The sequence below is a fragment of the Trichechus manatus genome, unplaced genomic scaffold (genome assembly GCF_000243295.1).
Source record: "Trichechus manatus latirostris isolate Lorelei unplaced genomic scaffold, TriManLat1.0 scaffold00165, whole genome shotgun sequence".
Classification (NCBI taxonomy): domain Eukaryota; kingdom Metazoa; phylum Chordata; class Mammalia; order Sirenia; family Trichechidae; genus Trichechus; species Trichechus manatus.
The window spans coordinates 2,187,752-2,202,179 of record NW_004444101.1 but is presented as its reverse complement, the minus strand read 5'-3'; the positions used below and the strand labels follow the sequence as shown (position 1 = coordinate 2,202,179).

At 36.9% G+C, this 14,428-nt stretch overlaps 1 protein-coding gene across 1 annotated transcript in view; it reads right to left on the bottom strand.

Moving 5' to 3' along the window:
• RBM44 (RNA binding motif protein 44) overlaps positions 1 to 13,233 on the bottom strand; it is a 35,434-nt gene extending 22,201 nt beyond the window's left edge. Inside the window, exons 1-9 of the mRNA XM_004386493.2 lie at positions 13,161 to 13,233; positions 8,824 to 10,421; positions 8,484 to 8,542; positions 6,992 to 7,168; positions 6,314 to 6,497; positions 6,199 to 6,221; positions 5,975 to 6,059; positions 3,889 to 4,003; positions 2,883 to 3,011 (exon numbers count right to left, since the gene is read on the bottom strand). Of these exons, the coding sequence (XP_004386550.1) occupies positions 2,883 to 3,011; positions 3,889 to 4,003; positions 5,975 to 6,059; positions 6,199 to 6,221; positions 6,314 to 6,497; positions 6,992 to 7,168; positions 8,484 to 8,542; positions 8,824 to 10,421; positions 13,161 to 13,233 (2,443 nt within the window). The remainder of the gene's footprint in view (positions 1 to 2,882; positions 3,012 to 3,888; positions 4,004 to 5,974; positions 6,060 to 6,198; positions 6,222 to 6,313; positions 6,498 to 6,991; positions 7,169 to 8,483; positions 8,543 to 8,823; positions 10,422 to 13,160) is intronic.
• Positions 13,234 to 14,428: the final 1,195 nt, after the last annotated feature.

Sequence of the window (14,428 nt, the reverse complement as noted above, 5' to 3'; positions counted from 1 at the left end):
AAGGGAAGTCAGCACAACTGGACTACACCAAAAGCTAGGAAGTCTCCTGAATACAACCAAACACTTCAAGGGACAGAGAGCAGGGGCGGGGGTCTGGGGACCATGCTTTCAGGGGACATCTAGGTCAACTGGCATAACAAAGTTTATTAAGAAAATGTTCTGCATTCCACTTTGGTGAGTGGCATCTGGGGTCTTAAAAGCTAGCGAGTGGCCATGTAAGATGCATCAGTTGGTCTCAACCCACCTGGAGCAAAGGAGAATGAAGAACACCAAAGACACGAGGAAAATACTAGCCCAAGAGACAAAAGGGCCACATAAACCAGAGACTCCATCAGCCTGAGAACAGAAGAACTAACCAGTGCCAGGCTACCACCAAATGACCACCCTGACAGGGAACACAGCAGAGAGTCCCTGACGCAGCAGGAGAAAAGTTGGGAGCAGAACTCAAATTCTAGTAAAAAGACCAGACTTAATGGTCTCAGACTGGAGGGACCCGTGAAGACACTGCCCCCAGACTGTTAGCCCAAAACTAAAACCATTCCCGAAGCCACCTCTTCAGACAAAAATTAGACTGGACTATAAAGACATAAAATGATACTTGTGAAGAGTGTGCTTCTTAGGTCAAGTAGATACATGAATCTAAATGGGCAGCTCCTGTCCGGAGGCGAGACGAGAAGGCAGAAAAGGACAGGAGCTGGTTGAATGGACACGAGAAATCCAGGCTGTAAAGGAGGAGTGTGCTGTCACAGTACGGTAGGTGCAACTAGGGTCACATAGAAGTGTGTGTATAAAGTTTTATAGAGAAACTAACTTGAACTGTAAACTTTCATTTAAAGCACGATAAAAAAAAATCAAAATTCTTAAGATTGCATTTTCATGATCTCTGTTTTGAAGAGAACCTGGTCAAAAATAAAAAAGAATTTACTGAACTGAGATTCTTTTAACACTACTATCAATATCATGGACTGCCAGAAGAAGTAACAAGTCTGTCTTAGAAGAAGTACAGCCAGAATGCTCCTCAGAAGCGAGGATGGGGAGACTTTGTCTCACGTACTTTGGACATGTTATCAGGAGGGACCAATCCCTGGAGAAGGACATCATGCTTGATAGAGCATCAGTAAAAAAGAGGAAGACCCTCAACTAGATGGACTGACACAGTGGCTGCAACAATGGGCTCTAGCATAACAATGACTGTGAGGATGGCACAGGACAGGACAGTGTTTCATTCTGTTGTATACAGGGTCACTATGAGATGGAAATGACTCGATGGCATCTGACAACAAGAGCAACATCAGTATCTATACTTGGCACACTGGAGGTACTCAACAAACATCTGTTGAATGAATTCTGGTGTAGCTTTTATTTTTTTTAGTTTTTACATAATAATGGGGAATCTGCACATTATATTCTTCCATTAAAGAATAATAGCCTAACATTTCCTGAGTGCTTCCCATTCTCCAGGCACTATTCCAAGTACTTTATACTAACATCTTATGCAATCCTAACAATCATTTGTGAGGTAGGTATTGTTATTGTATCTATTTTACAGATGAAGATCCTGAGGCCTGGGAGCTGAAGTCACAAATCTAGCAAGCGGCAGTGCTGGAATTCAGGCAGAGTCTTTCATCTCCGGGCAATAATACCTACCCTCCTTCATTAACTTACTTCACTTAACTTGTTAATCTCTTTGGACTCTAATCTATAGAGCAGATAGTGAAACTATCTTCGTAATTTACATTTTGACACTGAGAGGAGGGGGTAGGGAGGAGCTAGACTACAGAAGAAAAGGGCAGTGATAAGAATCAGAGATATTCATTCTACCCATTACCTCACTTTTCACAGTTCAATACAAAGTATTTATTGAATACCCCACAGACTAGATGGTGTACCTGGGCACTAGGGATAGGCAGTGAAAAAAACACACAAAGAGCCAACTTCAATGAGCTAAAATTAGAGTCTAGAAAGGCAGTCAGTATATCAAATCAGTAAAATATATATTATCTGAGAAATGATATGGAGAAAAATAATCTAAGGGAAACAAAAATGTAGTTATAATACAACTAGATGATATAATACCATTTATTTTAATTGTTCATGTGTATTACATACATGCATAATGACATGAATAAAAGATTTATCACTAAAATATTAATAGTGGTTATTGCGAGGTAGAGAAAGTTCAGGTGATTTTAATTTTCTTATACTTTTATATCTTGTTTAAAAATCTTAATAAGCATTATTTACAAAACGAGAGAAAGAGAAAAACAGTAAAACCATTGCTACCATGAAAAATTAAAAAAAACTCCCTTAAGTCTATAGGAAAAATAAAGGAAGGTAGCTGGCACAAATATCATTAACCAGAGAAGAACAATAATAATCACAGATATTAGAGAAAATTCCAAGACTATTATAAGTAATTACATTCCTTAAATGGACTAAATTATATAAAGCGAATAGTTTTCATCTCTTCTGTCAACTTGACAGATGAGTACTGGCCGCCTGATGGAGACGGGAAGCTTGTCTCGTTCGTCACATGCCCATTTCCACAGGCCCGGACGTGCCTGGTGAGGGCTCAAGGGAAAAGCGTCCTGAAGGAACACTGATGTTGGCCTGGAGTTGGAGGGAGAAAATGCTGGTCCTCTACATGCTAACTAAATCCCAGATTTAAGCTTTTAGCAGATAGTTTTCTGAAAAAGTTTTCAACTGACTTATCTTTAAAAAATTAATGTCCAAATGGTCAGTTTTCTCAGTTTTTATAAAGAAAAGCCACAAACAGACATAAAATATTAAAACTGGTCAGCACAGTCAAAAAACAAAGAAGATAAGCACTGTTTTACAAATAAGCTAGATTATGATTTCTCAGTAAATTCCTAAGAACCAACCTAGTGTAAACTTTGGATTCCATCTGTCTTGTTCTATCTGATTCTCTTGTATTCCAGAGACATCAACTCCTGTAAGGTTCTCTTTAGCATCAAACCAGTCTTCACTTAGTTCTTGATAATTTCTGCAGTCTAGCAAATTGAAAACAATTAGCAATGAATTATGTATACTGTTTAACCCTCTGAGAAGTTATCTAAAATATATGGATGAATCACTATGAAAACTACTAGTTTTATGTATAATCCCAAACATATAGATCATCAAAATGCGAACCAAGAATGAAGCTTCTCTGAGAAGAGATTTTTCAGCAGCCCTGAATAAAAAGTACTTTCAAACAGAGTGACCGGCTTTCCAGCTTTCATTAATTAATTTCCTGATTCCTAGGTTAATAAAAGCCTTCATTTTCTGATTTTGAAGAAAAGCCCATTGCCATCGAGTCGATTCCGACTCATAGTAACCCTACAGGACAGAGCAGAACTGCCCCATAGGGTTTCCAAGGAGTGCCTGGTGGTTTCGAACTGCCAACCTTTTGGTTAGCAGCCATAGCTCTTAACCACTACGCCACCTAGAAGAGATTTATATTATCGTTATACAAAATAACAGTAAAAATCTTTAAAGCGATTAAGCAGTACTGCAGCTCTTTATTTCAAGTTGAAATAAAAATCTTTTTGGAATGATCATAGTCTTTTTCATAGAAGACAAAACCAAAAGATATAAACGCAGACAATTCACAGAAATACAAATTAGATGTTAAGAAAAAACTTTCAGATTGCAAAACATGAACCAGAAGAACAAAAGTCTGTCAGCACTTAGTATTATCAGATCTACTAAGTAACTTTGAAGTTGGAGAGTAGAAACAAAAAGAATATACTTAGCATTCATAATCAGAATGATGCATTCAGTCAATTAAAATATTTCTTTAATTTAATTAATGAACATTAGGGATATTTTTAACCTCATTATTTGCTGTCTGCCAATTACCTATATATTATACATTTTTATACTGACCTTTATCCTCAAGTTTCAGCTGACTGAAGTCTTCATTTATATCACCATTATTTGAACCATCTTTCTTAGGCGATGCATCTTGTTTAGGGTGACAATTGTCAGGTAATAAAGCCGTCTGAGGATTAAAATAACAAAACAACAACAGATGATGACTAACGTGTTGTGCCCTCATTCTGTGACAGGTACTTTTCACTGGCATTCTTTAGCCCTCACAATAAGGAGAACTAGGGAGGAAAAGCTATTATCAGCCCACATTAGAGGTCAGGAACTTGTTGCGTCACGTCACACAGCTCACGAGTTAGGATCTGCACCCAGTCACCATGTGCTAACAATACCACGGTCTGGCAAAGTGTGGCTTACACACACTAGCACTACTTGTTCTTGAGATGGTTTTTGGAGGTATACATGTAAATATTTTTCATGTTAACATAAAACAATTATGTATTTAATTTAATGTGTGCTTACGTGTACCTGTTATTTATGGGAAGTGATACAGTAAAGCCTGCGAACTCTGGAACCTATGTAAGGTGGAAATCTGTCAGAGAAGGGAAACTCAAATACTTTCCACTAACAGGGATAGAAAAGTGGTAAGACTGCAACCTGTCAACAGCGGAAAACCTGCATGATGTGGAAAAACAAGGCCATTCTGTGGAGTTCTGGCTGTCACAGTTTCAGTGAACTGCTTTCTTTTCCATATGTGAGAGTGGGAGTTACTCCTTAGACTTAAACTGATTTAAAAAGCACAGTCATTTAAAGAAAAAGACGATGTAAATAACATTACAGGTAATACGTGCATGGCTATGGCAAAATGTGGAGATGGCACACAGACAGCCGGTGTCTGGAAACGCTGCACCACGCTACACTGGTTTCCATACACAGACGGCTGGCGCCTGGAAACGCTGCACCACGCTACACTGGTTTCCATACACAACCAGCTAATGTAATTTAATGACAGGTATTAAAATCTAATCTCCACTTAAAATACTGTTGTATAACCAAAACTAAGATCATAAAAAGTATGTTATATCCACATTTTGTACATTTAAAAATAATTTATTGTTCTCCTTAAATCAGCTGAAGGTTATACCATTGCTATCATTACAGTGGTTAAAAAAAAAAAAAAAGAAAAAAAAAAACCTCCAGAACATCATATATCATTAAACTGACAAGTTGTTTAAGCAAACTATGTAAAAAATTTGAGGGAAGAAAAATCTAGTTTTGGACCTGTTACTTCTTTGTGGATAACCGAGTTTTGTTTTTTTTTAATTTAAAGTAGAACAGTGAAATAGACAATATGCTACAGAAATTTACTTTTAATCACTTAATAGAAAGAAACGCAAATGAAATTAATCAAGCATTTCACTTTGGCTTTGGAATACATCTTGCTTAAGACTACTCTATTATTCAAGTTTTAATAACGAAACCTCAGGTTCAGACTGACGTCAGAAAACAGAAATAAACTTTAGCTTTCCTAACCATTGCCTTGCTTGATAATGGAAAATAAATTATATTTCTACATTGCTTCACAATTTGCAGAGTGCTTTACATAGATTATGTCATCTGACAAATTTCCTTTGGGAGACAAGCGATAGAGAAAAACCAAGAAAGGTATTTAAAAACTATTTTCATCATTTAAATAAAGGAGGAATTACAGCTTTCTCCTGTCTGAAACTAACAGAAAGTTATTTTACTCTACCTCACGAGATCAAGGTGCAAGATAGTAGTTTTAATTGCACTGGGTCAACACGATGGTGGCCACACATCAGGGTTTGCCCGGGACAGCCCAGGTTTATACCTGTTTTAAAGGGGGAATCAATAACATCACTCCCTTTCACCATCAAAAGTCTCCTAGCTTGATGATAAATTGTATGGTCACCCTACTCAACATCTATTTGATCAGGACTGGAACTACAGACACTATATTATGTTCCTTTTAATCAGCTGTATCCCTCAAATGGTAGGACACAAAGTAAGCCCGTCAAGTGAAAAGAAGGATGTGAGAGCTCCTGAAAATTACGGTTGACTATGCTTAAGCCATAAAAATTAAGGTTATCAATCTGCTGAATGACTTTTTGAAAAATCTCACTTGAGACAGTGTCTTTTTTAGGCTCGAAGACTCGTCATCATCATGCACACTTTGATTATCTAGTTCGGAATCAGCTCCTAAAAAGCTAAACAGATAAAAACATTTTGTTAAATAATTTATCAATGTCCTGAATAAGAACCAAAAACAGAAAACTTAAAAAGTCAACTGAATTATGCAATTTTGAAGGTCTAATCAATTCTAAATGGAATGAAACCATAACTTACACATGTGTTTCTTCTTTCATTATCTAGAAAGAGAGAAGGGAAGAAAAAATCTTTGTTTAAAATCTCTTCTGTCTAAATGAAGTAAAAACTTTATTCATAAAACATTCATACATACCTTGGAAGCAAAAGTAGAAAAGGCAGATAATAATTTCGATTCTACTGACAAGGGGGGCAGCTCTTCCAGTGGTATGCCTTTGTTAATTTTTTCTTTCAAACTCCCATATCTAGCTTTTAAGTCTCCCAAGACAGACAGTAGTGCTGATCCTAATTCCTTCTTAGCAGAATTACTTGGTAAGTTCCTGTTCAAAAGTTAAGTTCATTAAGCTAAATTATTTAGGCTCAGGTTATCCACTTAATACAAATATTACACACTTAATTCTAACTCTACCAGAATCTTTAAAAATGTTTCTTTTAAATGGTTAGTGAAATCAAATCAACTGGAGTACCTAGATGTGTTTTTCTAGGGGCTGTACAAGCAACAGCATATAAGCAGAGAGGATGTGGTGGAATGTTATACAAGACCCTCCAACTGACTTCATCCTCATACGGACTTTTTAAAGAAACATCAAATCTATCTTTTCACTGCATTCTTCTTCCCAATCTTGCATTGTTGCCCCTCCACGCAGTTCAAAAGTATTACTTTTTAAAGTCTATTACCCATAGGCCAGCTAACAAGCCCAGTTACAATCTACCCCTCATTTTGTCTTCAAAACAGAACATAAAGAGATTTTCTAGAATAAATTTAATGCTAGTACAGTTTCTATGAAGATATAGATTTAAAATTAATAAACACCTATTTACTCCTTCCTTATTTTCCATCACAAGTTTGTAAATGTCACGACAATGGCGGTGGCACATCTGATAGTGAACATTTAGAAGGTGCAGCTCAGCTTTTATGGCTCTTTGCATTATCTTCTCACAGCACTCTGATGGGAAACTCTTCTCCGTCTCTCTACAAAGTTGAAATTCCCTTTAAAACAAGATAGGATTAGGTAAGATTCCAAACATTTTCTATGTTGGTGACAGGCCTCTAGAAACAGTTTTTAAATTTCTTACATTTCCCTGTCAAGTTTAAATAAATTTCTACTAAAGATAGAAGACACTATTAAAAAAACCCAAACCCACTGCTGTTGAGTTGATTCTGACTCATAGCTACCCAGAAACACAAATTTCAGACAAGAAGGGTGTCAAGAGTCAAAGCTAAATATATTCTTCCTAGAAGTCAAGGAAGTAAACAATTCTCAAATTCATACTTTCTGAAATCCTTGGCTTTCTTTTACAAAAAAAGGATTCCAATATAAAGTAATGATTTCATTTATTTCAGAATAGATTTCCTACCTAAAGCAAGCTTTGGCCAAGATTTTAAAAGTTGTGAGCATTCTGGATGGAAAATGTTCTTAAATGCGTTATCTTTTAAATAGAAAGATATAATTTATATTTTCGTTATTAATTAAGAGTCATTATTATGAGCAAATACTTTGCTGAGCTACACAGTGGCTGCAACAATGGGCTCAAGCATAACAATGATTGTGAGGATGGCACAGGACTAGGCAGTGTATCCCTCTGTTGTACACAGGGTCGCTAGGAGTCAGAACCAGCTCAACAGCACCTAACAACAACGCTATACCAAAAAGCCCCAAGTCACTATGTGTTTTGAGCATTAAAAGTTTTCGGAGGTCCTCCCTTGCTACCAGTAATCACTTCCAGCTGTCCTCAATGCTTCTGTCTCTTCTATTTAATTTTACTGGGATACAGGATTAAACTCATTAGAAGAATTAGTGAAGCAAAAAGTAAATGACCTCAGATAACAGTAACTAATCTGGCTTCTTAGAGGCTCCCCTCATCTTCTGGTTATCTTTTGTGTTCTAATAAATGCAAAGTAAATTACATGATGAACTAAAATCAAGATTAAAATACAAGAGTGAAAGTAGCTATTTACTTCTTCAAATATATGAAGTTTTCCAAAGGTGCTATTTTGTTTTGGTCTACTGAGGAGTCAAATGAAAGACAATGGAGTAATAAAATCAGTATGGACTGGGCTTGAATAAGATAAAATGCCACGAGGGTTTGAAGGAATTATTGACACTGAAATCTCAGTAAGTGAAGAAGAGCTTGAACATTCTATATTGTTTTAATATTTGTTTGAAGGTAAATGGCTGAAGCAGATAATCTCTTGAATTCCCTTATAGCTATTACTCTATATGCTTATATATGCTAGATAGAAAGCAAATGCTATTCTGATCTTTTTTCCCATCTGTATCTGTAAGCTTATACATCTGACATACCTTGCGGGATGTTTCTTTAAGTCTGTGACATCAAGTGTTTTTTTTAATTCCAGAGAATCCTAAAAATATTAAATTAGAAGTCCATGACAAATAACATACATTTGGAGCTGCCAACTGGCGAAATGTAAAACTCAACTTCTAATTGTTTTTGTGGCAGCAGCTGCCACCAGAGGACAGAGCTGGTGGCAATCTCCCCACCCTTTCCCCTCACCCACCATTTTCTCACAAAAAACCTCAGGAGCCCCTGCTATAAATTCAATGAACCAAAGCATTTACATTAGCATACGCTGCCTCTTTACAAAATCCAGTATAATCTTATTATCATTCATAGTCGTTTTACCTTATTTAGGAAATGTCCACTAGGTTTTAAACTGTCAACTGAGAGAGATTCTCCTGGTCCTTTCTTCACAGCCGTCTGTGGGTCTACACAGTCCTGACTGTATGACCAATCTGTGTTACAAGCCACACTTCTTTGTTTCTCACTCTGCCATTGGCCAGGCCGTTTTTTATTCATCATTGTTATGTCTGTGTTGCTTGATGTGGACACCACAGAAGACCTTGTACTTGTTGTCCTGCTGGTTGTGAAATAAGCCCTGAAATCAGTGCTAACATCCACTGCCTGATTAACTGTAACCATACAACCTGCAGCATCCATCAGTGATTTAGGACGTGTTCCTTCCATATCATGGGAGCAGGTTTTATTTGTGGTATTGCTATTAGCAACTTTTAGGGAGCTATCTTCTGTTGCCTGATTACCTTTGACCGCAATCCTTGGTAGAGTAACTGAAAAATCCAAGGCTGAGTCAGAGGTGTCTTGTAGAACTTTATAATGCGAACATCCACAGGCAGAAATTACTGACTCATCAAAAACAGAGCTCCAGGAGGCTTGACAATTTTCACAGGGCTGCAGTAATGTCTCTAAAGCGTCTTCCTGTGGTAATGTACTGGGATTTTCAAGGCGCTGTAGGGTATTTTTCTCAACAACTGTATTTCCACAAAAATCCTTATTTTCAGTTACTTGAGATTTCATTTTGTCAGTATAAATTTTAGTTTCTAGTGCTTTCTGAGGGTTCAAGAAACCACTCTTAGACTGAGATTTCTGGTTTTCAAGAGAACTACTACTTAGTATAATTTCATCAAATACTGTGTGGTACGTTAAACTAGTCTCTTGTTCCTTACACTTTTCATGCTGTAGTTCGTGATGTTCTCTTATCCTAACAGAATCCTGAAGTTTGGAGACATCTGCTTGTCCATAAACATCAAATAAATCTAAAGAGATGACAGAACCGCTTCCCAACTTAACATGATTATCTTCTAGACTGCAAGCACATCTAGCTTCATAACCTGAATTTCTAAATCCAACAACCTCCAGATTAGATCTATTTAATGCTTTTGTTTGGCCAAAAGATAAATGATTATTTATATATTCTTGTTCTTCTGCACTGTGATATTCCTGCTGTGAGTCTTCATCCATATCATACTTCTGCAGACCTTCAGCAGTTTCTTTATAATCATCAACTGAAATCCCGTAGATTCTTTCCAAGTCACTAGTTTTATTACTTTGATGTTCCAAGATATCAAAAAACACCTCTTCTCTTTTCTGCATTTCAGGTTTTAATTCTGAATTTAAATGAATATGACTTTCGTTTTTTAGTTTTGATTCTGAATAATGTATAGAGTATGTTTCATTCAAGAAAGCATAGTCAATACTGTCTTCAAACTCACTTGACTGAGAGTAAGTACTCCCTCTGTTAGTATCTTCACTCACTGACCAAGATGGCTCTAACAAATCTATTTGGTCAGTGTTGCTGATTTCCTCGTCATTAGGTCTTTGCTCTAACCTGGAAACCCAGTCATCATCAGGAACAGTAAATTTGATTTCTTTACAACCACTGGAAAATATTAACAGCTTTCCTTTCTTTGAATTAGAAGGCTCATCTGATTAAAAAAAAAAGATAATAAAAGGTAAACAACAGCAACATTACAGAATCTAAGCACTAGAAAAGACCTCGGACATGATCTGGTCCAAGCTCTTTTCCAACGCAGGGATTTTTTTACATTACCCATGACAGATATCTCCGATGGCAGCCAAGATTCTTCTTGAACTCTTTCAAAGGCAAGGAGTTTACTATCTGCATTTTAGATAGCTCTAATAAGAAACTTATTTCCTATAAAATTATTTCATAAACCTTTGGGTGCATCCTAGCGCCAGCTTAGGCTGGAAGAAACAAAGGAAAAGAGGACATGGGTACTGCCCCCAACTGCTCAAGTCTTTGATGAGGGTGATAGGTAAGCACATATAAACATATCACAGCTAAAGAAGGGTGCTGACTGTCATGTTGATAAAGCGAGCAAATGCCTGGGAGGAAAAATGCGTTTTGAAACAAAATAGAGAAAATTATTTTAGGCAAACCAAACAGCACATGCAAAGTTAGCTGTGTGACAGAATATGGTGTTTTCAGGAAACTGTAAGGCAGTTCGGCTGGAATGAAAGCGCTCCATGGGAGTGACAGGAGATGTGAACAGGAAGAGGCATCAGTCAGACTGTGAAAGGGCTTTTACGATGTGCTAAGGAGTTGGTCTTTTATTCCAAGGCAATGGAGGGCCACTGAAAGCTTCTCCCAGGGGTAGTCAGGCGACTGGAGTTGAGTTTCTGACAGCAGTAAGACTGAAAGCTTGAAAGGGGAGACTGGAGGCAGGTAGACCAAGAGTGCAGAAGTGGGACTGGACAGGAAGAGACTGATATAAAAGTTCCACAACTGACAAGACTTGGTGGCCAGTTAGAAATGGTAGATGAAGAAGAGTGAAATTAGTGGCTATCACATATTTTTTTGACTGAGATCACAAGAATACATTTTATATCATGACCCAATACACACACTTATGTTGTCTGTATAAGCGAAACAAAATTTTTACACCATAATTACTTCATTTCCAATGTATTCTGTTATTTTCTATTTTATTTAAAAAAAGCTGATCACAATCAGCTAACCTGATTTCATGACCCAGCAATTGGCCACTACCTGCTTAAACACTGCTCTGAAATAATGCTAAGGTTTATAACTTGGTATTACAGTTGAATGAGAATATTCCGAGGTAAAGAGACAGGGACTCTATGAACAGTTTAGAAGGTGAAGAGGAAGATAATGACTCAGTTCCTGGCAAGTGGAGTTTGAGGTTAGTAATAGACCACTCTGATGCAAATGTTTAGTAGGACATTACAGATATGGGTTAAAGTAAGAAGAGCGGTGTCAGTTTCAATTATATATCTTACCATCTTGTGAGGTGACTGTATTTTTCTTAGAGGTTTGTAGGAGTTCTTTATGTACTTTGGATATTAACATTACTGTGTTTTACATTTAGAAAGTAAGTGAATTCTTTCTTAGTTCATACTTATCAACTTTTCTACACTATTTTGTTATAACGCAGTTTTTAACATTATTTGGTTAGATGGATCAGCCTTTTCTTAAGACTTCTGTGTCTCTGGCCTTTACTACTACATGATTATAAAAGTATTCTCTAATAATTTCTTCTCATCCTTTAAGTGAGCGTATGTTTTTAACACTCAGCCTTTTTACTTTATGTGTAATTTAATTTTTTCCTCTAGTATGAAGTGTCGTTGTTAGGTGTCATCAAGTTGGCTCTGATTCACAGCGACCCCATGTACAACAGAACGAAATGAATTTTTTTTTTTTTTTCAAAATGGACTGCCAATTGTCCTAACACCACTTACTGAACAATCCATTGTTTTCCTTCTGAACTGAAATGGCATCTTTATCAAATTCTAAAGTCCTTTTAACTGTTTGTTTCATAACTTCCTTAGAGTCTGATTATCTTTTTGTACAACTCTTCCATACTGTTTTTAATTACTATAGCATTAGAGGATATTTTTATATTTGGTAGGTTGTTCCTTCGTTTTTTAGAAAAATATTTCCCTAGTTCTCTCCTTCAGATAATTATTTTTAAGTTCATTGTTTTGGGAGAGATTTTTTTTTTTAATTCCATGAGAAACCCTATTGAGATTTACTTGGAAAGAGAGAGAATCATTATCATGTCTAATCTCTAGCAGCCTTTCCCTACATTTCCAGTAACATTTACTATATAAATAGAAATTACGTTGTTTGGTACATTAGGGTTCCTGACTGGTATCTTCATTGTATGAATTTATCACTTTAAAATAACTGACTTAATGTTTACTGCATCTATTACACTTCATCTATTAATAATATCATTCCTAATTTTTAAGTTCATTTGTCTCTTAACTTACCCATCGTTTTATAATAAACCTTTCTTTTCTGTTTTAAATGTGTTTCATGAACAATGTAGGACTGGATTTTTGTTTTAGTCTAGAATACCTCTTAATAATTTAAACCACATATACTTTTAAGTACATTATCTGTCAGCTGCTCTCAAAAGCTTGACTGGATGGAAAGCCTACCTTCCTGTTCACCTTCCCGTCTCTAAATCTTCCATTTCTCCGAGAGGTCTTGCCTAAGCTGCCTATATTTACTAAAAATCACTGGAGTGAGTTTGCCAAATTAAAGACATGCTAACTCTTACCCACATTACTGGGAGGAGGCCTTAAAAACTAGCAACACTGAAGGGGGAACTGTCTGGCTCAATTACATATAGCATCCTGCCCCACCCAGAATAAAGCCAACTTGCCTGGCGCCTCACCTTTCTGGAGGTTTCCTCCATTCCTATAGTAGCCTTTACCAGAAGCTGTTCCCACCACTGCAGTGGCCTCCATCACACAAGGATGAATATTCTAGAAAACGTATAAATATTGACTATTATACTTGGCATTATATTAGGGGAAAAAAAACTATTAGAAATATAAGATAAATTTTGGTAAAGTGGCAATTACAGTCAATGATTCTAATATCAGAGGGGTTATAGTTGTTAGTTGAGGTCAAGGTGATCCCAACTCATGGTGATCCCATGTGTACAGAGCAGAATAGCTCCATAAGGTTTCCAAGGCTGTGACCTTTCAGAAGCAGATCACCAGGTCTGTCTTCTGAGGCACTGTTGAGTAGGCTCGAACTGTCAACCCTGTCAGCTAGTAGTTGAGTACTTAACTACTTGCGCTAAAAAATAATAAAACTGGTAGAACGCTTAAGTAACTCTTTTAAAAACATAAGCTAACAGCTACATAAAGAATTATACTATTTAAACAGATAAGACATATTCTTTTCAAATTACCAAGGAACATTCTAAAAACAATATGTCAGGCCACCAAAAAAGTCATAATCCAAAAAATAGGAGTTTTAAAGGTTACAATGTGACCCCATTTATGTGAAACCTGGATCAAAATGTTTCCAAAACAAATCACAGATTTACTGAAATCAGTAATATGTTATATCCATATGATGGAATATCTTTCAGTAGTACAAAGAAATGTACTGACACATGCTACCTGTCTCAGTCATCTAGTGCTGCTATAACAGAAATACCAAGTGGATGGCTTTAACAAACAGAAATTTATTCTCTCACAGTTTAGGAGGCTAGAAGTTCGAATTCAGGCTGCTGACTCTAGGAGAAGGATTTCTCTGTCAACTCTAGGGGAAGGTCTTTGTCTACTGTCAACATCTCTGGGCCCAGCATTCCTTGGACATCTCCACGCGTCTTGGCATCAGTCTTCCCCTGGGTATAGGAGGTTCTCAGCACAGGGACCCCAAGTCCAAAGGACGTGCTCCGCTCCTGACTCTTCTTTCTTCATGGTAGTGAGGTCCCTCTTCTCTCTGCTTCTCTCTCCTTTTATCTTTTTTAAGATAAAAGCTGTGATTCGTGAAAGGGTGCGACACGAGTCACATTCTCTTGTAAGGCTGTGACTCAAGATACACCGCACACTGATCCTGCCTCATTTATAGAGGTTAGAATTTACAACACATCACAAAATGGAAGACAATCACCCAATACTGGGCATCACGGCCTAGCCAAGTTGA